The sequence below is a fragment of the Abramis brama genome, assembly GCF_963993115.1.
Source record: "Abramis brama genome assembly, chromosome: 6".
Classification (NCBI taxonomy): Eukaryota; Metazoa; Chordata; class Actinopteri; order Cypriniformes; family Leuciscidae; genus Abramis; species Abramis brama.
This window is the reverse complement of record NC_139968.1, coordinates 13,385,841-13,410,637: the sequence shown is the minus strand read 5'-3', so window position 1 is coordinate 13,410,637 and position 24,797 is coordinate 13,385,841. Positions and strand designations below refer to the sequence as shown.

Here is a 24,797-nt window from a genome sequence, read left to right as displayed (position 1 = left end):
ATAAAATTAAATAATTACATACATACAACAAAGGGTTTCCACAATAAAACATTAATTCTTTATTACATAGGAACTAATAGCATAGCATTGGATATCGGGTTTGAAGGCTTTTGAAGCCTTTTTTCAGAAGCACAGGAAATGAAGATACATCCCAAACATAATAAAGCCAACCAGCTGCACATCAGACAATATTAATTATTATTTGTGTAAGCACAACATGCACTGTTGACCAATAGCTGAATTTGTGAAAGAAATTGGGCCTCATTTACGAAACACAAGCAGAACAAATTTCTTTGTAAAATGTTCGTAAAACCATTCTTGACATCGTTCGTGTGAAAATCTATGCAAGAATGTTTTTTACGGGTAAATGACACTTGCATTCTGCTTAAGTATCATGAATGATGCCAAATATTCAATATTGTTGAATGAAATGAGCTTTTATACATTAGCGTTCACATTTTTAGTTTAGTAACTCGAAATGGTCACTCAAATCTATGATCAATACATTCAATGTTTTAATAATTGCACTGTATATCAAATAGGACTGCACAGGTGAACGAGACGCAAAACACAATCGTTATCTGGGTTCCTGTACATGCTCACGACGAATTCGATCACACAAATATGCCTTAAGATTTCAGTCAACCCTCTACGCAGGGCCGTCCCAAGCATGGTCGCACCAGTTGCTCCGCCCTAAGGATGGCCCTGCCTATAAGCCATCTGAAATTACCTAAACCTCGCTTATATTTGCTTAAAAACAACCGTGCAATATGCACAAATTTGTTTTTGGAGTCATATCAGTGAAGATAAATGTATAATTAGGCACAATGTCATCAGGATTATAAAATCCCAGTCATGCCTCACTGGTCTTACAACACCAGAGCTCCAAAAATTCCCTTTCAGTTAACTCTTCTGTCCTGAAGATGAAGGCGAAATCCCATCACACCAACAAACTCACTGAAAAGAAACTAAATTAGGTGAACAACAACAAGGCTGTGGTCATTTATTCATGAAACGCAAACAAAATCGTTCATGAAACCATTTGTGAACTGTTCGATTCAGTAAATTGTCATTTTGTCAGTGCATTTTGTTTCGTTATCACATTAAGTGTGTTAGAACATATCAAATGGACTACTTTTGTCCGTTACAACCTTGTTTTCATTGCGACTACGGCAAGCGTCGCACTGTAAAATAAGGGCCACAATTCTTCCATTCAAGACAATTTTTGGGAATCATTACTAGTTGCCTTCCTGACAAATCTTAGCCTCCGACAAAGATCTGGCACATCATCACAACTGCTCCTACAAGCAGGAAACAGGACAACCAAACTCCTTGCTACAATATTCTACAGTCTGACAAGCAACCATAAAGGATCATAAAAATCATACAGTGAGAGCTCAGATTAAAGCCCAAAGTATACTTGGTTTTTACTTTGCTAATTACGAAATGTACATGATTTTGATTTTTTTGAAAAGCACGGATCAGTGGTGGTTTGGGCTGCAATATCATGGCATTCCCGACTGCTTGATGGACGCGTGACACTGCCAAAGACTACTGAACCCTTCTGGAGGACCATGTGCTCCTAATGGTTCAAACATTGAACGTGTATCAGCATGATAATGCACCAATACACACAGCACCAAAGACTTGTGACGGGATGGTTTGATGAACATGAAAGTGAAGTTGAACTTCTCCCATGGCCTGTAGTCACCAGATCCAAATATGCTTGAGCCACATTGGGGTATTTTGGAGGAGCAAGTCAGAAAACCGCAGCATCACGTAGTGACCTGGACACTGTTCTGGAAGAGGAATGGATCAAAACCCTCAGTCCACTGTGAAGGACTTGTATCTGTCATCCCTAAGACGAATTGATGCTGTATTTGCCGCAAAAGGAGAGCCAGCACCATACCAATAAATGATTGTGGTCTAAAACCAGGTGTTTCAGTTTCATTGTCCAACTGTAACAACAAATCAATAGACACCTGTGCTGATGAGCTCTTGTGTGAGGGGGTTAAGAGATACCTGACAAACAACTCTTTATTGGTCAAAACTTCTGAAGAGAAATAGCACACACACTGCCAGTGGGTTCACATCAAAACTGAAGTATACTTTGGGCTTAGGGCCTACACGAAGGGTGCCTTCGCAAGTTTGCTGCGGTCCGAGCGCGAGTGTTCCCGATGCCTCCCGCAGCGTCGGTCTGGTTTCACACTCAACTTGATTCTATCGAACACTGGTGCATTAGCGTTCACCTTACATCATCACAAACGTGCACGCCGCATGATAGAAAACAGAACGTGGTCAATATATTGTGTTTTTTATTAATTTGATGCTATTAAGCACAGCAGAGTAAACGACACTTGGGTTTACTGTATGTGTGTCACATGAAAGGTGGCTTTCTGCTGTTTTATTGAACTAAATATACCGTCATCGGCTAAAACGCACGTGCAGGTTAGTTTTTTTTTTTGCTTTCACATTCACGTGAATCGTGCCACAGTTCGAGTGGAACTGAACTCAGACCATCTCCTTCAGGTAGTCTTGGGCCCTGTCCCAACCCAGACAGCAACATGGTGTCGGCCCAGATCCGGCCCACATCTGGTACGCGTTGAATCCACATGTATCAGATGTGGCCCGGATCTGGGCCGACACTGTTGCTGTCTGGGAAACGGCACACTTCACTACACTCGCACTGGTGCGAGCTCTGGAGCAGACTTCTTCCCGACAGTCAAAGTGGCATTGTGTCACCAAAGTGCGGACTCGTAGGAAGGCCGCAAGTGTTTAGGTGCCATTTGGGACAGGGCCTTGGGTTCGGTACCCTGCTGCGGACCGAGGTTCGCACGACAGTTTTCATATTAGCAATTTTTCATGTGAACGAGCACCGTTTCGAACTAAACTGCCAGTGTGATTGCACCCTTAGAATCTTGCTTTTAGCCTTTCTGTGTAAATCTTTGTAAAAAGAAGCGAATCCGAGATGTGCGCACCAGATTTACTGTACATATTTAATACTACTGAGGATCTGAAGAAGTGATACTACTGCTGAAAAAAACTAGTTTTCTACGATCTACTATGATTGTTTTCTTATCTATAATGCAGTCTGCTCCAGAAATCTGCTCCAGATACCCAACTTAGCGACTGGAAATCCCACATGCTTTCCTCAAGGTCAGCCAGCTTTAAGCTAAGATGTGAAACGCACGTGTGCAAAAAATAGGAGAGGTTTCCAAGCACCATTACACCCAGCAGACATAAACCCTAATCGTTAAATCGCTGTACCACAACCCTCCAAATGTCACAGGGATGAAGAGCATTTACACACAGGCAAATCTGCTTGGAAATGAAAGGTGTGTGATAAAACTAGGGGATGCAAACTCAAGGCAAGTACAGAAAGTGTCCTCTTTTGACGTATGGTCTCACTCCCACCATGTCTAACTGTGGTTCTGGTTGCGGTTCTGATCAGGCACGTGGTTCTGGGTGGAGGGAAGGAGGTGCGTCACGTGTCCTATGCCTTTGGTCACCCCCTCTCTGAAGAGCAGCTTGGCTCCCACGCGCAAGTACTCGGGGTGCTTCAAGAATCTGAAACACACTACGGCTCTCTCGCCTGTCCGCAGCTCCTCCTAGAAGACAAACACACACGTGTAAACGTGACGATAAGCAAACAGAGCAACACTCTTCAGAACACGGTTTGTGTTCCACAGAAGAACCGGGTTTGTAAAGACAGGATTCCTTTAGCCTTGTCCACAACCATAAGTTTTCGTTTGAAAATGCATCTTTTTCTCTCCGTTGTGGTCTTCTGCCCACACCGAGATAGCGTTTTTCTCACGAAAACTGAGCTTTTTGAAAAAGCTGTTTCCGTGTTGTAGTGTGGACTATTAAAACGGAGGTGTTTGAAACCGATGACGCATGTTTAGTCATGTGACATATTGAACCGATAGATTCAGCCGGTTATGTGCACTTTCACACTGTTGCTAAAGATGTTACTTTGTACACTCTTCATATCGCAGTCCTGCAAAGATGACAGAACATTTACTAGCAATTGCTGTCCTGCGGCAAAACATGAAGTCAGTTGCGTTTTAGACCAAACATATAATTGTGAGTGAGTTCGACATAGACGCATCAGTGAATGGTGAGATATTTTGCTAAATAAAATGATCCTGCCAGAAGAATAGCATGAGAACTTTATTATGTCTGTTTCATCTTATAAGGTTTTTTACGCAGGTGAATTTAGCATTTTCAGACGTTTCAGTGTGAATGAGAAACTTTTGGAAAATGCTTAAAAAATGCTTGTATGGAAGGAGAACATTTTGAAACGAAAACGCTGTTTTCAAACGTATGTGGATTAATGTAGACACAGCCTTTAACGCAGAATTGGGCAATGTTGGTCCTGGAGTGGCGATGTCTTGCAGAGTTTAGCCCCTAATCAAACACACCGGGACAAGCTAATTAATGTTTCAGGATTACTAAACCTGCGAGGTTTGCATTAAAAAAAAAGCCTACTAACGCTGTGGCAGGGAAGGAGTCCAGAAGCAGCATTTTTTTTAATGGAGGCTTCGCTACTCTGAATAAGCTGCTTTTGTAGGAAAACGGCTTATCAATTAATGAATCGACAGCCCATCAGCTAATCTTCAACATGTTTGTTCTTAAACATTTGTTTTGGACTGATCTATTTTTAGACTTTACACTGAAAAAAATGCTGTTTTATAAGAGAAGTCATGGACAATTGCGTGATAGGCAGGATTTAGTTTACGGCACTTCTCATTCATTTCTATGATAAATGCAAACTATTGAAGATTGTTCTAAAAGATTTTAAAAAATAATTGCGACTTTTTATCTCACAATTGCGAGTCAGAATTGTGAGATATAAACTCGCAATTGTGAGAAATAAACTCGCAATTCTGACTTTATTTCTCAGAACTGCATGATCTAAAGTCACAATTGCGTGTTATAAAGTCAGAATTGTGATATAAACTTGCAATTGCGTGTTATATTCAGAATTGCGAGAAATAAACTCACAATTCGAACTTTTTTCCTCAGAATTGCGAGTTTATATCTCACATATATATCTCTCGCTTGCTTTATAACACGCAATTGGGAGATATAAAGTCAGAATTGCATGATATAGTCACAATTGCGTATTATAAAGTCACAATTGCGAGATATAAACATGCAATTCTGACATAAACATGCATATCTCACAATTCTGACTTTATAACACACAATTGCGACTTTATATCACGCAATTCTGAGATAAAAAGTCAGAATTGTGAGATTAAGTTGCAATTACCTTTTTATTTTTTATTCTTTTTCGGAAACAAGCTTCCATAGCAAACAGTGATTGACTGTCGCACAACTCTCAACAAAATTCAATGACGTCAAGGCTGTAATGTGATTAGGCACATGTGATCCAAGTTAGCCATTACGCTTTCTCCAATGGTAGAGCCAAGGACCCTCCAATCTCCCAATAATAAGACCATCTCTGGTAAGGCTACAGGCAGATGAGTTTGTTTTTATCAGGGTTGGAGCTAAACTCTGTAGGACAGCAGCACTCCAGGACGGACGTTACCCATCCCTGCTTTAATGTCAGGAAGCAAACAATCCACACCTTCCCAAGGAGGCACTCCACCGTGGCGGTCTGCCTCACGTTCCCCACATGCACCGTGACCTGGAAACCACGGCGGAAAGTCTTGGCGTGGAACAGGAGGACAATGGCGGCCTCAAACTGCCAGCAAATTGTAGGGTTCATTTTAGGACTCACCATAACCATGCCCTAAAAACATAAACACTCTTTAAAAGAGATCATCGTAGCGAAAGACATCATAAAGATATTACTTTGTAACCTCTTTTTGACATCAGACCTTTCGTAGTAAAGAGCGATCAAAGTTCCCAAGCGCAAGCGTGGCGGCCTGTCCGGCTCTCAGCACGCGGCAGCCGGAGCGATTCCTGTGAATACTGCACACCTTCAACCTCAGGAACCTCCCATCATCCGTGGGACCAACAACCAGCCGGTCTCCTTCACGACACACACCACTGCGTGTGAATGGAAAGTCAATTAACTAGAAGAGGAAGTTTGTCAAGACAAATTGAATATTGATTGGCTTGAAAAAGCCTTGAAGTGTGAAGGTTATATAGGCCTTAAGTTGCAGTCAAAATGGCTGTCGTTTGGCAGATTTGTGCTAATTTGCATTTCAAAAGGAATCCATGCAATCTGAGATTCAACAGGTTCAAGTTGGTCACAATTTGCCGTGTCAACCAGCAGAAAGCTGCTTGGTTTGAAAGTGACTTATCTGTGTTTAGCTGTGCTTCACACTTCGCTACACTTCTGATAATAGACAATGGACCTTTTTTGCAACAAAATTTTGCTAATGTGATCACACCATTATGGAGTTTAAATAATATAGGAAGAGATATTCAATGTTTACAGATTCTAGATTCAGTTTTAAGGCTCTGTTGTGGCTAGGGTGTTCTGGGAGGTTGCTAGAGTGTTGTTAAGCAGTTGAAAAGATGTTCAGGCTGGTTGTTAAGGCGTTGCTAAGCAGTTGATAGAGTGTTCTGGGTGGTTGTCAGAAAGTTATAAGACTGTTGCTGGGGCGTTGCAAATGTGTTTTAGTGCTAGGGCAATGAAGTGTAGGTGCAAAGAACAAGCTACAATGGTAAAACATTGTTAGGCAGTAGAACGTTGTTCTGAGTGGTTGCTAAGGGGTTGCTAAGCAGTTGTTAGAGGGTTCTGGGTAGTGTTTTGAGTGGTTGCTAAGCTGTTGCTGGGGCGTTGCAAATGTGTTTTGGTGCTAGGGCATTGAAATGTAGGTACAAAGCAGTTGCTACAATGCTAAAACATTGTTAAGCAGTAGATACAGCGGGGAAAATAAGTATTGAACACGTCATCATTTTTCTCAGTAAATATATTTCCAAAGGTGCTATTGACATGAAATTTTCACCAGATGTTGGTAACAACCCAAGTAAGCCATACATACAAAGAAACAAACAAAAATAAGTTCAGAAATTAAGTTATGTGTAATAATGTGAAATGACACAGGGAAAAAGTATTGAACACATGAAGAAAGGGAGGCGCAAAAAGGCATGGAAAGCCAAGACAACTGCTGAAAACTTACAGTAATTAAAAAGCAATCCAGCCCCCTGTCAGTGGAAATTAATAACAGCTGGTTAAGTCCCAAATGATGGCCTACAAAAAGGTCTCATTGCCAAGGTGTCACACAAGACACATCTCATGATGGGTAAAAGCAAAGAGCTGCCTCAAGACCTTCGCAACCTAATTGTTGCAAAACATAATAATGGCATTGGTTATAGGCGCCATTCTAAGCTTCTGAATGGTCCAGTGAGCACTTTTGGGGCCATAATACGGAAGTGGAAAGACAATAATTTCACCATAAATTTGCCTCGACCAGTGCTCCTCGCAAGATTTCTGATAGAGGAGTGAAAAGAATAATCAGAAGAGTTTCAGAAATGCCTGTTGCTAAGGCATTGCTTGGGGTTGCAAAGGTGTTCTGAATGGTTGCTATGGCATTGATATGTGGGTGCCAATTAAGCAGTTGCTACAATGCTAAAATATTGCTATATAGTATTTATGTTGTTCTGAGTGGTTGCTAGGGTGTTAATATGTGGTTGCTAAGGTGTTGCTATGGTTTCATAAAGTGTTCTGAACGGTTGCTAGTGCATTTCTAGGTGGCTGTTACACAGTAATTAAACAGACAGACAGTCAAGATTGACACAACAGATGTGGACTGACCTGTACAGTGTTCCACCAACCACTGTCCCTACGTCAGGAACACTGTAAATCTCATCCACCTGTAAGAACACATCAATTTGACATGAAAGTGACATCTAGAGTTCAGGCAACATATGGGTGTTGGTTAGAGTGTTAGTGTACCTGGAACTCCGTGAGCTGCTGCATGAGCTCCTCTTGCTCTTTGCTGTTGCTCAGAGGAGGAAGAATGTTGAAAAAGACCTTCAAAAGGTCCAGATTCTCACCAGATACACTGGAGAGGGTGAAGATGGGCGTCACACTGTGGGGAGAGAGATACGTCATTACACACACACACACACACACACATACACAAACTAGTGTTGAACAACTGTGGTAGGGTAGATTGTAAGGTACTCATTTTTACATATTTAAATCTTAAAAGTACAGTACTAAAAACAGCCTGTACAATGGTAAGACTCAGAGAGAAGGTGTAAAGTTGTCAGGAATACGTTTTTAAGTGGACTTCAGCAATAAACGTGTATAATAACCTCTCTCTTCTCACACACACGTACCTGGAGGATTGTGCGAACTGCTGTGCCGCAGTGACGGCATCATCAGGGTTGGCCACCACCATGGGGACCTTGTTGCAGCCGGGCTGTTTGAGCACTCGCTCCAGCTGACGGACCGTTTTCTCCACTGTGCTTTTCCCACAGAGGTCCACTTTACTCACCACAATGAATATGGGCACCTTCAGTGCCATCGCCAAACCCAGGTGCTCCCTAGTTGTGCCAGCTGAGAGAATTTTACAGCATGAGAATAATAAACAACTGTGTTTATTGAATTTATTGTAAATATTTCATAATTTTGGTTCCACATATTATGGCTTATTCATTAAACATGTTCTTAAACCTCTTTCAAAACTTCTAAATCAATATATGCATAAATACTAACCAATGCCAGTATTGGCTCCCACCACCAGCATGGCAAAATCTGGACAGTAGCTTGTCAAGCCAAATATGGTGGTCTTCAAGTACTTATAATGACCAGCCAGATCAATAAACGTGATCATCTTAGAGGAACTCTCGCAGATCTCCTCCGCTGTACGGGAGTCACTGTAGTTTACAACCTAAAACGATGAAAATTATTTCTCAAAACAACATGCGTATATGCTGGCAAGTAGGAGGTAGTTGATTTAAATCCCATTTAATGCTCTACTGAAAAAAAAACGCACCAGAAATTAAAGTGTACTTGTGGGTTTTAAATATTTGTCTCACCTCTCCTTTGCTGTTGAAGCCAAGGATCTCAAAACTGATGCTGGACGTGCGTCCGGTCTGGATCTCGTGCAAGTGTCTAAAGAGGTTGAGTCTCGCCCTGCCACGTCCATTATCCAGCTCGCCTTGAGTCAACACTCCCAGCAGAGTAGACTTCCCTGAGTCCACGTTACCCAGAACCGCCACACGAAGATCCAGGAACTACACACACCAATTTGATAATGCATAATACATTAGGGACCATTTACACAACACCATTTTCAACTAAAAACTGAAAAATGTTTACGTGTTTTGGCTGTTCATTTGCACGACAATGGAGTTTTGGGGGCCTGAAAACGAAAACTTTTGAAAATGGGTTTCAAAGTAAAGTTTTTGAAAACGATACCATTATCGAATTTGTGAAAACGGTGACGTGTTCAGTAGGCGCGTAGTGTTTCTTTACAAAGTGACATCGCCATCTACTGGCCTGGCATGAATACTACAGCATTTTAGTCGTTTTCACGGATCCGTGTGAATGGGAATAGTTTTGACAGTGCTGTCTCATATATGTGAAAAACGCAAAAGAAAAACTTTTCTGTTTTTAGTAAATGACAAAAAAAATATTTATTAATTTTTTTTTTTATAAAACAGGTGTATTCGGGAAATCCAGGTCATTGTATGTGCAAGCTAAATTTTTGAATGTATGACTAAAATTACAACAACCACAATTCACAATGAAAGTTAAATGGAAACTAATTGAGGAGCATCACAAGCTAACCTGCTGGTCATCTGGAACTTTCCTCACGAGAACTTCTGCGATTTTCCGTCGAGCTCTGTCGCAGTCCACCTCCCTCTCTCTCAGAAGTGTGATATCAGCTCCAACCCTGCGCAGAGTCACAGTCTTACCAAGACATCACAACACACTTGTAAGCCATTTCTAACATGTTGACATTAAAGAACTAAAGAGGTCATATTATGCCCTTTTTCAAAGTCTTGATTTTGTTTTTGGGCTCTACTAGAATGATTGAATGTTAAAAAACACATTTTTCACATATTTGTCATTGTTGCAGCACCTCTCTTCCCAGTCTGTCAGTAACGCTCTGTTTAGTTCCTGTCTTTATGAAGCCCCTCCTTCAGAAAGTGCAGTGTGCTCTGATTGGTCGGCTGGCCCAGTGTGTTTTGATTGGTCAAGTGCTTCAAGCGTGTATGGGAAATGTCACTCACCTTACCATAACCAAGAGTTTCAACAAACTACTTACAAACTCAACCAGGCAATCCTTTTTTTTTCCATATGACTTGGGCGGGAATTATTTATATGAAGAATATTGTGACATGTTTGCAAGTGCTGGGTAGATTACTTACAAATTGTAGTCGGTTACTGACTCCAAATTACATGACAAAAATTGTAGTTAGTAATGTAATCCATTACATTACACATTTAAGGTAATATAATCGGACTACTTTTGGATTACTTTTAGATTACTTTTGACCTAACTCATTTACCACATTGATTTGAATAGGATAATATCGTATCATATTGATATAAAAATACAAAGAGTAAGAAAATATATTACATTCTTTGTTATCGACAACATGGAGTGCATTAAATATTACATTACGTCAGGGTTTCCCAGACTGGAGTTTGTGTTTAAATAGCAGGGGGTTCGTGAGTTGAATGAAAAGCTATTAAGTAATTAAATCATAAATATTTAAAATTAAAATAAATATTCTTAAAATAAAACCAATCAAAATAAAACGTACTTTTCGGCCATTCTGCGAAGAGTCTTAAGTGATGCTTTCATATCTTCTTCTGTAAGTCCAACCAGCAGACCATTATCCTCCACCCCAATCTGATATACCGCCTCCCCCCGGCCCTCCTGCAGTCGCCATTTCAACTGCGTGGCCAAGTGCTCAAAGCGATACTGCGTGGGGTTTACCAGCTTCAACTGGGTGAAAAAAGACAGGATTGGATGAACTTGGATCATAAAAATCAGAATGAACTTCAATTTCACTTAATCAGATTATGATTGATTGTAGGATTTGCATACCTTATATTCAATGTTCCCCTCTTCAGCCTAAAAACATGAAGATATTTTGGGGGGGAAACAATTAATTAAATCAAAATATAAATAAATTCCTGCAAAAATCAGTTCTTGCACATCTTTTTTTTTTTCACTGGCAAAAAAAATTAATACCACAAAATAAATTATAACCGCATAAAATGTATTTATTTGAAACTGCATTAACATAAAAAAAAGTGTTTTATTATTTACAAACTATTAATAGTTTGGTCAAATAGATTTCATATATAATGTATCTGTTCTTGCCTAAAAAGTGTACAATTTGGCCTGTTAATTCTGTCAGATGTCTTGGCCTTCTCTAACCAACTAAAATCATAAAATTATTAGTATTACTGTGATAAACTAGTATTCACTAGCCAACCTGTCAACAAAAAGCAAACAAAATGTAGCAAAACAAAACACACAGAGAAAACTTCTTACACTTTAAAAATTGCTCTAATATTAATTTATGATGATTTTACAATAGCATCCACAACTGCACGATATTTTGGCGAGAGTTACCAATTTTGTGCATTTAAAATATCAGTACTTCGCCAGCATCTTAGCACATTTGCAGTTATTAATATCCTGCTTCCCTATAATGTAGAACAGACCTATGTTATATACACCAGATGCTGTCTGATATTGTGTTTATTGATACACGTACAGTAGGAATCATCTCCGCTGGCTAATGTTAGCATGATCCGACATATAACGTTACTTTACCTCCGGTGGGAGAAACGGCGGAGGCTCGTTGGCCTTCTTGCCCCTCCGTCTCTTCCCTCTTCTGCCTCTTCTCGTCCGGGATTTCTTCTTTGGTGCGTTTTCTATCCCGCATTCAGCCGCACTCTGCGGTTTCGCTGCAGACTTGACGCCGCAGTGGTTTGCAACCTGCACATCCATAGCTCGCTCGCATATAAGGGAGATTTAAAAAGCTACGTTGTTAAAATAAAAATGTAAATATATATGTATTTTTTTTAAAATGCACTTCTCTGCTATAAACAGAGGCAATGCTTTTCCTTTCATTGAAGTTATTTAGTATTGCACTGGGATACGCGGTGTGGGAGCCATGAGCGCAGCGACATCCTCCTCAGTCGAAGCCCCGCCTCCAACACTCGTCAAACATTCGTCATCCAACCTGTCAAGCACAAACTATCTGTCTGTCAGTTTGTTGGCCATAATTTAAGATAGAAAATTAAAAACTGTTTTGGATTGTGTAATTGATGAATCACAATCTGGATTCATGAAAAATCGACATATATAACAAATCATATAAAATTAGTTTTGGATGTTCTGGACCATTTAGAATTGATTAGTGATAATGGGTTTATATTATTCTTAGATTTTATAAAGCATTCGACTCGGTAGAGCATCAGTTCATTTTCGACAAGCTTAAAATATTTGATTTAAAAAAATTTTTTTTTAAAAAAATCTGCAGCAATTAAAACCCTCTATAAAAATGGTGACTGTTCTACACTGTAAAAAAAAATATATATATATATATATATATATATATATATATATATATATATATTATTTTTTTTATTATTATTATTTTTTTTTTTTCTGATTTGTTATCACAACTTTTAATCTTTTGTCAAATCAACTTAAATAATGAATGTGGTTCAGATAACTTAATATTTTGAGTTTCTATTTATTAAACCAATCTCTTTGTTGTATTAACTCATTTATTTAATTTCAATGAACTCAAAATTTTAAGGCAAGCAGGTGACTTTTTTTTTAAGTTAAACCAACAATATTTATTTACAGTGTATTAAGTTACTAAATGGTACTTCCCCTAGATTCAATATTACTAGAGGAATTAGGCAGGGGTGTCCTGTCTCCCCATACCTCTTTTTATTACTAAGTCAGCGTCTTTCTTCTCATATTAAATCAAGGCCAATGATAGAGAAATAAAAATAACCCAATTAGCTGATGACACTACACTCGATTCAAAACGAAAACCAAATTTCTGTGGCCACTGAATTAATTTGTGAATTTTCAAGGGCATCTGGTGTATACTTAAATTTGGCTAAATGCGAGCTTATGGCCATCAAGGAATGTTCTAAAGCTTCTTATTATGGTATTCCCTTAACAAAATGAGGTTCCATATTTGGGAATAGTCATTACTAAAGATCAGCACAAAAGGTGTTTACTAAATTTCAATCCTATTGTTGAAAAAACAAAAAGGAAATTTTAAGCAATGGCTTATGAGAGATCTTTCTTTAAGGGAAAGAGATCTAATAACAAAGGCTGAGGGTATTTCCAGACTGACTTATGCAGCAATGGCTTTGCATCTTAACAAAAAAAAAAAAAAAATTGTAAAGAAATTCTGTTTGACTTTATATGGAATCAAATTTCATCGCCAGGCATTTTTATCATGGTCCTTGATTTTCAAGCACAACTTTTCACCACATAAGTATTATATATGGAATAATAAGGATATATTATATGAACGTAAATCATTGTTTTTGAAATATTGGTTTGATAATGGCATCATATTGGTGGATCAGTTAGCCTATTTAATTTTAATGGTTTTCTTTTCACTTATAGTGAGTTTTTGGCACATTATAAGAGTCCTGTAACACCAGGGGACTATGCAAAAGTTTTTGATGCAATATCTCCTGAAATCTGTATGCTGTTTAGACATCAGAAAATACTGAAAATACTGAATACTGAAACCGTGGTTCATTTATTTTGGCACTGCCCATTTGTAAGATCATTTTGGCAAAATGTGAGTTTATCACAAAGAACATTGATGACCAATTTGTGTTGTTTTGGAAACATTTTTAGAGAGTTATAGAGACAAGCACAGTCAGGTTTATATAATAGCCTACATTTTATTCTTTTAATGAAATTCCATGTTCACAAAATGTAAATTTTCCTGTCAAAACCCGTTTTATATCATTTAAGAAAGAAATGGAGCTTTATATTGACTCAATTCGTTTTTCTATGAAGCAAAAAGCAGTTAAAACTCTGAAAATTTGTAAATATAGATCTACATTAACCACTCTAGTGTGCAACTCTGTTACTTTTGTTGTATTTTCTTAAATACTGTACTATTTGTAACATGATATTCTTTTTGTTAAAAAAAAAGTCTGTTTATCTATATCTGTGGGATGCTGACTGACTAATTCTATCTATCTATCTATCTAGACATTTTATGTCTATATATCTGTCTATCTATAGGCCTATATATAGTTTATTTCGTTATGTCCATCTATCTAGGCCTATATATATATATATATATATAATTATATTATTATAAATTATATATAATTTATATCGTAATGTATCTATCCAGGCTTATATAGACAGATTATATTATGTCTATCTATCTATGCCTTTATATATAGACAGTTTATATCATTATGTCTATCTATCTAAGCCTATAGTTTATATCGTTATGTGTATGTCTATGTATAGTCGTTATATATCCAGGTCCTGCAGGAGGCGCAAGAATATCGTTTTTCACGACTCTCCAAAATTAATGATTTATTTAATAGTTTCTGTGGTCATTCAGAAATCGAACTTTGTGCTCCCATTAAGAATCATATAACGATTATGGCATTTCTACAGGCAGAAATAAAGGCATGTAATTAATGTAGAAACTTCTCAGCTATTCATAGCATGTGGTTGTCCTGAGTGAAGCCCACAAGAGCGCAGAGGTGCACAGACGGAAAAACTCTCGTGAGAACTAGACTCGTGGTTGAAAACATGCTGCTTTCATGGCCTTCAGGGAAACATCCCTATTACGATTTCTCAAAGACTGCCAATCTTATGCATTTAAAGATAGATCATTTGGGATGAAAAAACAATTCAGAATCAATTAAACTCCCTTCAATGGAAAGTCATTTTAACAAACAATATAATTAAGTGGTTGGCAAAAAAGAGTGTCTTTAAAGTGATTTTATTAAAAGCCTCTTTCAAGAAACACACAAAGCAACAACAACAGTAGGCTATGACATTTAAATGACCTGTACAATAAGGGTTCTCAAATCATGCATCCGTTACATTACAATGTCATAGCAACAAGTTCATTATCATAATCAGCTTCATCAATGGCATTAACCTTACAACATTACCAAAGAGATGACTCATATAAATCACACTTAATTCTGTTTTTGGGTTCTGTACTCTCTCAAACCCAAATTAGACTAGTAAAATTGAACAACAATGGCTATAAAATAAAGGCAGCACATATCATTCACTTCTACGGCACGAAAAATTATTATTAATAATAAAAAAATTCTTAAAACAAACAAAATAAAAAAACACATCAGACACTGATATTTGAGCATGTAACCTCCAGTATACCTTCATCCTTACCTTTTTAAACATAATCTCTTGTCTGTGCCGTGATGGTCCCTGGTGGCTACATCCCAGAAAACACAAGCCCTATTGCATGAAATGTAGGCCACATATTATCATAGTGCTAAGCTACCTCTTTAGGAGAAACCATCTTGCATTGTTTCACACCATAGCGACATCTATTTTCTAACATTACGGATATAAAGGTAAACAAAGACTTGGCTGTGGAAAGGGAACAACATTATGGTCGAACAGAGCAGCTAAATGCAACACATGCTTCGATATTAGATATATTACTGTACATATGAACCAAACGTGGCGCCCATCGTGGGGCAGCACCAGGGATAAGTTAACAACATGAATTATTTCAGACCTGGGATAAATGTTTGATGACTTTGATAAACAAAAATAAAGGACTTTGAAAAAGAAAATAAAGAGTTCACATTGATGTTTGGAAGCCGGTAAAACAAAGCAGTTTAAAGATTTTAAAAAGTTCATATAAACACACACACACACACATTCTAAAAATAATAAAAATTGTCAATATTTGTAAATAATTTTGGGAAAAACTATTAAAAAAAGCCATATTTTTCTAAGGTTCATTTCTCCCTAAAGGCACAGTGATAGAGTAAAAGTGCTCCATTAGAGGATGGCTATATGACTACAAGTGGAACTTAATTGTGTTCTATAATTAAAACATATAATGAGGTTTGCCTTTGCCCTCCGGAAGGACAATTTATCATCCTTCAGTACAACCAAGTTAGCTGCCATAAACTGTGTGTTAACCTGTTTCTTTAGGCCTGCTTCTAATATTGCTTGCTGGATTGCCCCCAAAAAAAAGCCTGTGAAAAGATTCCCACAATTTTTAAATAAATTCTAAAAATAATAAAGTTACACCATAACGCAACTAAACCATTTAGCTTTCATTAAAGTTTAAAATATTAAATCCATTCCCCTCAATAGTGTTCATCACGTACTCACTTTCTTGTATTTTCAAACCTTTCTTCAGTGAAACATAAAAGAAGGTATTCAGCAGAATGTCCAAGCTGCTCTTTATTTCTTATAATGAAAGTGAATGGGGGACCAAGGCTGTCAAGTAAACTTTTCTAAAAAAGTTTTTTAAGGAAACACTTACATTTTAGGCCATTCTTCACACAAAGCTATCGGATGCCTTCATTCAACAAGGAGTTTTGGAGTTTTTGGAGTTTTACAGCTGCTGTTTCCCATCCACTTTCTTTGAATGGAAAATAGCATCAACATTCTGGTATGAGTTTGGAACAACATGATGGTGAGTAAATGATGACAGAATGTAATTTTTGTGGATTAACTATTCCTATAACCTTTGTAACTACACTCTACAACCCATGTAAAAGTGGAATAGACATGAGCGGTGTCTCTGCTCATAGATATATATACGTGGATGCCACATTTGACCGCTCCAGAGACGACGCGCCTGCCATCGTGTAACGGTCACCGTGTCATTAATTACAGTAAGAATCAATGATGCCACAACATTGTGCAGCTTCTAGTTGCAAGAACCTTTCACAGGTGAGAATGAGCTGGTTGTGTTTTTATATGCATCAACTTCGGTTACAGGTTTTTACTATGGTAACTTTTCAATGTTTTGTTGTATTAGTGTATTGTGTTAGTTTAGCAGAATTATCTGCTGAAGTCTATTGCAGATATAAATATTCAAACATGCTTCTAACTATGTTTGGAGACGCTCATTTAACTTGCTCTCGAATGTTCACGGACCGGCTTTAGACGTTTCAATATGGCGGACGGCTTAAGTATAGCGGCCCATAGAAACAGCCGCTAATGGGGCATCTATGCATGTATATCTATGTATCTGCTACCGATGCACAGATATCGTTTTCAAAACTAGATTGATAGATATCTAGGTTGATATGATTGGACCAATAACAATATCGGTACAGACACATCCCAAGCACCTACTAACTAAACAAGCTAGCTTTATCCCAGGTCTGTATCGGCAATCTAGCACCTGGTCGGACCTGATGACAAGCTCGCCAGCATAACACTCACCATGAACATGGTCCTGGACTGTATCGTTTGAGAGTGCGAAAGAAGGCAATCTGTTATATTTGGTAGGTTTGAGACCCACTTACTCTAAAAGTCTCTAAAATGGTATTTGAACTCCTTCAATCAAGTTCTGAGAGAAGTTACCTCTGGTTACCAACCCCCCAAAAAATACAGTAACTATTACTTGAAACACAAACTATTGTAGTCAGAAGGCAATTATGAGAAGGAACTTCTCCAATAAGGAAAGTGGGTTGTTGAGTGTGTGGAAGGCTTAACGTACAGTACCACACATTAGATGCAGTCCTCAGCATTCACACTTGAGTCAGTTTAGAGTCTCGGCAGACATCTGGATCAAAGCGTTCAAGTGGAAGGAAATAACTTAACTGTCCTCAGGATTTCGCAGCTTGGTGCATATAAATACAGTCACGTCTACGCCCAGGTGATCTAGTGAGCGCAATGATGACATGGGTTCTTCATGAGCAATGGTTCTTCGTTAGCAAAGGAGACAGTTGGCAAGATCAATGCATGGGTTGGATGCCTAAATAGGCATATTGCCACAATAAGTGTTATCTAACAAGTGCGTGTGCAGATACACGATCTTCACCCACACTGGCTGAACTTCCAAAGCAGGAGTGAAGCATCTTGTGGTCGGTATCCTAATAGCAATGCACCTCAAAAGATTTAAAAAAAACGTCTCGAGTCCAAGAAAGCTGTTGAGATCAACATTTCTTGGGTGGATTCTGAACTTTAGGTCTGGAGATATGGGAATGGCGGTCTCTACAGCACTGGTGGTGACAAGACAAGGTGCAATTACTGGGCAAAAAGGCTGTGGAAAGACAGGATCACTGGGGAAAAAAAAGAGGGGGAAGAAAGGCATGAAGTACTACAAAACCATCATAACATGCTGTTTAAAAAGTATAGGTCAAGGGAAGCAACCCTGCCTTTAAGTATTACTTCAATATTTCTTAATTTCACCAAAAATACATTTTAATTTCAATTACGGCAACTATTTTAGGGTGCGTTAATATCATTATGGCAAGTTCTCATGGGGTTAAGTGGGCAGATATTTTGGCTGTTGGCATTTAGGGGGGACTTTCAAGAGGCAGCTGTGGTGGGAGTGGGTGGGTTGTCAGCCTGGCAAGGGGAGGAGGGTTCAGAACCCGCTCCAGAATGGCAGAATTCCTTGATGGTGACTGTGAGAAGGTTTGTGGTGACGTCAGTCACCACTACATTGGCACAGCTGGGTGCCATTTCAGGGTGCCAATCGGGGTCCCCCTCTTTTGGCACCCTGTTTTCCTCATGAAGTGGAGCAGTATTGCGGTCACTAACCTGGCTGACCGAGGCTTGACCCGGCTGGGTTCGATGTCGAAGATTCCGTTTTCGGCCCCGAGAAGTGGTGAGATTCGGAGAGCCCTGGTCTTCGTCTTCAAGAGAGGATGATGGGGAGGACGAATAGGAGGGTGAGGAAGGGAGGAATGGCGTCTGGCTGGACTTTGGGTGAGGTTTGGAGGCATCTCGGGAACGTGATGAGGCTGGGGAACCCAATTTAGTTGAAGTAGGAGCTTCAGGTTGGGTCAGTTGTTTCTGAGATGAAGGGGAGCTGCCGTTAGACCCACTGGAGCTGGATGGAGAAAGTGAAGGCTGGTACTGAGGAGAGGAATGGCAACCACAGGCGCTTCCACCTCTTTGATTGGCTCCAGTATTGGACCCTTCATTGGCCATGGAGGACATTGGCCCACAGGGGTGAAGCCCGAATGGCTGGCCATACATTGGGAAGCCCAACATTTTCATAGGATGCTGGAATGGCCTATAAGGCATGTCCCCATGCTTTTTCCCAATGATGCGATTCCTGGAAGGGACTTTCGCCCGCCCCGTGTACGACTGCGCTGACCTTCTACTGGCTACTCCACCATTTTCAGCTTTGTCAATGACCTTCAGGTTCAAGATTATGCGTCCCCGCTTAACCTCCCGAGGTTTGACCCTGCGGTTGAGTATGCGGACAGTTTCGGAGAATGGAGAGATGGGAGGACGGGGTGAAGATGTAGTTCCTGTTTGGTCGGCCATAGGGTCGTGTCGTGGCAAAGGTCGTCGAGACATTCTGTGACAACGATGGATGTCTTTCTTCAGTTTATGAGCAGCAGCGAGAGAGTGCACTCTGGGGGTTGGAGCGGTAGAGTAGGAAGAGGATGGTGAAGGCTGAGGAGCAGCTGAACTTGCAGAAGAGGAAGAGGTGGGAGGCTTCGCAGTGGTGCGAGGTGGAGTGCGTCTGGGATTTGAGATTCGAGGTCTATCACCCGCCTGTGCCCGTGCCTAGACAAGCAAAAAGCAAATATGACCGAGAAGTACTAAAATATCAAACAGGAAGTTGTACGTTTTGAAACACTCAAGGCATAAACTTTAATTAAAACATTTAAAATAAAAAAAATATACATTTCTAAGAACATTTTAAGAAAACTCAAACCTTTAGTACAAAGTTTTTTGGTTTAGGTCCACGTTTCTTTGGGCCGTGAAGTTCCTGCTCCCGCTCCCTATGAAATGTGGGACAGCACCATATAAGCCAAGGAAAATATGACATCACTTTAGTGTCAAGTCTAAACCATAACAATCAAAATGAAAGCCTTTGAAGTGTAATACAAATCTTCTTTGTTTAAAAATTCATCATAGAGGCTAGTTTCCAGACTGACTGGCAGCAAAAAGCTGCAAAAATAAAGCAAGAAAAGAAAAAGAATGAATGTAAACAATCTTTACCTGGCTCTTACATTGAAAATAAGACACACTGTATATAGAATAAATATTTTGGTTCTTTACATTTTTATAACTTTTATAACTTTATAACTTTACTTAATTTTAGAATTTAGGTTTTAAGAGGTAAAGGCAAGTCTTTAAGTGACACTCACTTTTGCTCAAAGGCCGCGATGAGACGATCATCCAGGATGTTCTCCTCTGGTTCCCATGTGCTGTGTCTATATTGCAAAACATTTTAATCTTTAAAATGGTAATGGGTACAAGGTTTAAAGGTCCAAGATTTCCCCATCAAGATTTCAGTTAAAAAAACCTGACGTATTTATTAAGAGATACACCGATACTACATTTCTCTGCCGAAACCGATAGCCGACTATTCAGAATGATATCTGCCGATAGTTTGATTTTCCTAAGGAAAAAAAACTCTTTTTATTTTAGGTACACTTGGGTACATTAAAACAGAACCCAACTCTATATTTCAAATGCATACAATGAATAGACAGGATTTTGATGCAAGATGAAAAATTGATGCTGAAAATTGGACAAGTCAGATCAAACAGGATCAGGTTATTTTATGTTTAAGATAAAACAAACATAAAATCTCACAGCATTCGCTGTAACATGGAGGCTGCAAGCCTATGAACAGTGTAGGAAAACTAATACTGGCTTTTGGGTGATAGATAAATAAATAAGGGGAAAAAAATGAGATTTTGAATCGACCATATTTTAAAAAACAATTAATAAAAAAAAATAAAAAAAATTTCCCAGGCCTAGTAAGTGCATCCCTAGTAAATGGACAGAATTTAAAAGCTAAGACTTTGTTTCTTATCACAAGTAACAAAGCTCTTTGTGATTATTGGATGGGGGCGAGCTACAAATGATGTTTGGTGTAGGGAAAAACTGAAGACCTGGCAACCCTGGCTTGAACAATGGGTAATTTATAGGGTCAAATAGAGCCTGTTTTAACATAGCTATTTTTAAACTGTTAATGCGTTATTCTCGCGTTAACTTGCCCTAAATTCAAAACAAGACTTTCTTCCCACACAGTATGGGTTGCAGTCTGACTCTGAACACGTTTTTTCGCCCCCTTTTGATTGACACGATATAATCCTGATCGGCCGATGGTGAAAATAATTGCTTTATTATTGCTTATTGCTTAAATATACATCATTGCATCTCTTATATTTATATAGTTTTTTTTTCTTGTTACAGATCCTTTAAATAGTGCTGTGGTGTGACAAATGAATAAAAAAAAAAAAAAATGTATAAATACATTTGTATATATAGCTCTTAATTTATATCAGTCCATCAAGAATGCATGCATTATAATAAAAACGAATACATTTTTTTTTTACTTAAAATAGTTTTAGATGTAGTATATCATGTCAGACTCAGAACACTACTTGACCTTTTTTAGCTACCCAAATGACACTTCTGCAATGATAACGCCTATTTCTCGATGCATGCAAAAGAAAGAAAGTCCCTTTCCATCCAAAAAAACAGTTTGCATTGCAACTCTAAGTGAAATTATATCCATTTCAATATTTATATATTTCACACACTTACTTTAGAGCCCAACCTTTCCATTTCACCAGGTACTCGATGTGACCCTGCAAACAGAAAGACAACGGAAAATCCTCTTTATTTAACTCTAACTAAAGAATGCATGAGCATTTCAACCTCATGCCCACTTATTTGATTTTTTGGGGTCACTGGGTCAGTAAAGTGTGTTTGTCTCAATTTAACCTAATACAAGCACAACCAACACTTTAGACCATGTGGCATGACACCGTGCAGTGTTTAAACTACTCGATCCTCCTGCATTGTTGAGATTTTGGAATCTTGGGTCAGCCAGCATGCATTGATTTTGTCATGGACTCATGCCAGACACTTTGTCCCTTTTTAGACTCCCCCTGCTGCTCTTTTAGCGGGCTGTTGTCAGTTCCCAGCACAGCACAACCCAAATTTACAACATAAACTCAAGTTGCATATCCAAATGAACCGCATTTGACTTGTTATTTCCAATCTGACAATGTAAATAAACGCACTGGGTCGCTAAACAGGGAAACATCTGCAAGTAGGCCTCCCCCCTCTTGTCATTGCAGGCGCCTTGAAGCTCCGCATCGCGAAACAAATGAAAGACGAACCCCCCTCTGTGTACTTTGCGTCGTAAAAAACACCCCCAGCCACCCTAAACCTAATTTTTTCTTACTTACTTTCCTAACGCGGCTTTTTAGGATGGATTCCGCGGCGAAAACCCGGTCTCCGGTCGCCGACAGCTCCTGCTCCATCTTTTAGTGCGCGCGCTCCAGACGGTTCTGTCTCGCGGCACTTCACTTTACAAAATCTGTGACAGCAACAAAACCCCGCGCTGTCACGTGATCCGGGTCAACTAGCCCCGGTAGTCCTGGAAACGGCTCGAGAAGTAGTAAATTATTAGAACATTTCATAATATATTTCTTGATATATAGGATAAATTATTAAACTCAAAAATGTTAAAGATGTAAATAACAATCGTTGGTTTCCTATATCACAATAACAGAGTGTTGAATTATTAAAGGTCACTATAAAATAAAAAATAACAATTCTTGTTTTTAATAAAATATTCCAGTATTTTATATCTTTAATTCACCTCCCACTTGCACAGACGTCTCTTTTCTTCGAGAAGCTGTTTCACTCGGATACACGTCACAATAGGGAAGAAAAGACTATCGCAACTTCTGTTTAATGCCTTCCTGCAAAAAAATAAAATAAAAAATTATATCTATGTGAAATATTAGTTCAGATTCAGACCCCATCATAGAACAGAAACTGCGCTTGTTAAAATTACAAATTCAAGACTTACTTCTAGCTGTTCCGGCCATTGATGTATCTCAATAGCCTACTAGTTTTACTTGAGCTCAGTGCTGCGTTCGACACTATAGATCATGACATACTCTTTGATCTACAACAAAATTACACTGGTATTAAGGTGGTTTAGATCATACCTTTCAGGCCATTACCATTTTGTTTATCTGTGAATTATCCAAGTTAAAGTCCGTATATTATGGAGTGCCACAAGGGTCAGTGTTAGGCCCTCATCTATTTTCAATATATATGCTGCCACTTGGTAATATTATTAACCATGGAAACATGGAATTAGTTTCCACTGTTATGACGATGATACGACCAGAAGAAATCTCTAAATTATTCAAGTTGACTGAATGTGCTAAAGATATAAAATATTGGATGACCAGTCATTTTCTTCAATTAAATTCAGAGGTATTACTCATTGGACAAAAAAAAAAACTACACAGAATCTCTTAAAATACAATTAGCATTTTGAAGGATGTACTGTTACTTAATCCTTTTCAGTTAAAGACCTGGGAGTTATATTAGACAACAACTTGTCTTTCGAAAATCATATTTCATATGTTACAAAAACAGCCTTCTTCCACCTCAGAAACATTGCTAAGCTCTGGAACATGCTTTCTGTTTCTGATGCAGAAAAGTTAGTTCATGCATTCATGACCTCTAGACTAGATGACTGTAATGCATTGTCCTGCATCCTCAATAAACAAGCTACAATTAGTCCAAAATGCAGCTGCTAGAGTTCTTAATAGATCAAGAAAATATAATAATATAACATCAATTTTATCATCTCTACACTGGCTACAAGTTCTGAATCAATTATATAGTATTGCTACTGACCTATTAGGCCCTAAATGATTTAGCTCCTGTGTATTTACCTGATCTTCTATCGCCTTACAATCGCCTCACAAAACTCTCGTAGGGTATCTAAGTCCACTAAAGGAGGGAGAGCGTTTTTGCATTTGGCTCCTGAACTCTGGAATACCACTTTACCAGTTTAAATCTAGATTAAAGACACATCTCTTTAGCCAAGGATTCATATATAGCATCTCCTAACCTTATACAGTTATATCAGATCAAATGCACATGATTATCTTTTGCTGGAAATGTTATGAAATGTCATTTTCCATTTGCTTTTCTGTTTTATTACGGGATGCCCATCCTGAGGTAAGAGATGGTGCCAACTCCTGCAAAGACTTGAGGTGACACCAACTCTGAATCAACATACAAAACTGCCAAATGTTCATTATTGTCACATCTAACTGCTTTAATGAATGTTTCTACCTAAATTAATACATGTTAGTGAACTGCATGATTATCTTAAAACTGTACATTTCTGCTAAACATTAGTTTACTTGGACACAGACACCTCTGATAATAACAAATTACTCTAAATTGTAATGTAGAAACATGCATTTTCTGTAAAGCTGCTTTGAAACTATATGTATTGTGAAAAGAGCTACACAAGTAAATGTGAATTTAATTTAAATTTGCTACTTTGGTTTGAGCAGACAAAAAAACTAACCTCTCCAGAACGTTGTTGCAGGGAGTTTTTTTTGTGACAACTTTAAAGGGAACCTCTCCAGAATGGGTTATTTTTAGGTCTTATTTTTCCAACAATGATATGTGTTACTCCAAATACAGCATACAGGGCAATTAAATAAAGGGCTGTTTGATTATTTTAAAAGTCTTGCTCGTATATCCCTTATTAAATATTTAATGTGCGTGAATTCTGAATGGAGTGCATTTTGTCGAAGAAAAACGCCCCCTCGCTCTTATTGGCTGGAATCGCGGCTGCGCTCTGGAAACTCGGAAGCTTATTGGCTCTTGCGTCTGTCAGACAATCTT

General features: G+C 38.6%; 2 protein-coding genes across 3 annotated transcripts; both read right to left on the bottom strand.

Moving 5' to 3' along the window:
- Positions 1-35: 35 nt before the first annotated feature.
- gtpbp2b (GTP binding protein 2b) lies at positions 36-12,118 on the bottom strand. Its single transcript, XM_084118079.1, has 12 exons — positions 11,730-12,118; positions 10,992-11,018; positions 10,705-10,889; positions 9,722-9,827; positions 8,968-9,165; positions 8,645-8,819; positions 8,266-8,485; positions 7,877-8,012; positions 7,736-7,794; positions 5,847-6,018; positions 5,594-5,758; positions 36-3,608 (listed from the first exon to the last, which is right to left on the bottom strand). The coding sequence occupies exons 1-12, from the start codon at positions 11,904-11,906 to the stop codon at positions 3,420-3,422; spliced, it is 1,809 nt and encodes a 602-aa protein (XP_083974205.1). The 5' UTR covers positions 11,907-12,118; the 3' UTR covers positions 36-3,419.
- Positions 12,119-14,897: 2,779 nt separating this feature from the next.
- Positions 14,898-24,636, bottom strand: cbx6a (chromobox homolog 6a). Of its 2 annotated transcripts, XM_084116063.1 has the most exons (8): positions 24,475-24,630; positions 22,732-22,834; positions 22,316-22,506; positions 21,666-21,709; positions 20,255-20,320; positions 19,819-19,885; positions 18,687-19,667; positions 14,898-18,202 (listed from the first exon to the last, which is right to left on the bottom strand). In XM_084116063.1, exons 3-8 carry the CDS (start codon positions 22,388-22,390, stop codon positions 18,200-18,202), a joined length of 1,236 nt encoding a protein of 411 aa, XP_083972189.1. In that variant the 5' UTR covers positions 22,391-22,506; positions 22,732-22,834; positions 24,475-24,630; the 3' UTR covers positions 14,898-18,199. The 2 variants fall into 2 exon arrangements, with proteins under 2 accessions (XP_083972189.1, XP_083972188.1); XM_084116062.1 differs by having other exon boundaries at positions 14,898-19,667; positions 24,475-24,636.
- Positions 24,637-24,797: the final 161 nt, after the last annotated feature.

Coding starts and splice junctions, on each gene's coding strand:
- cbx6a (XM_084116062.1), bottom strand. CDS start 22,390: ATGGAGCAGGAGCTGTCGGCGACCGGAGACCGGGTTTTCGCCGCGGAA. Junction 21,710..22,315: donor TAAAAAGCCGCGTTAGGAAA/GTAAGTAAGAAA, acceptor TTCTGTTTGCAG/GGTCACATCGAGTACCTGGT. Junction 19,668..19,818: donor CAAAAAACTTTGTACTAAAG/GTTTGAGTTTTC, acceptor TTGCTTGTCTAG/GCACGGGCACAGGCGGGTGA.
- gtpbp2b (XM_084118079.1), bottom strand. CDS start 11,906: ATGGATGTGCAGGTTGCAAACCACTGCGGCGTCAAGTCTGCAGCGAAA. Junction 9,828..10,704: donor CTTCGCAGAATGGCCGAAAA/GTACGTTTTATT, acceptor GACTCTGCGCAG/GGTTGGAGCTGATATCACAC. Junction 9,166..9,721: donor AAGTTCCAGATGACCAGCAG/GTTAGCTTGTGA, acceptor TGGTGTGTGTAG/TTCCTGGATCTTCGTGTGGC.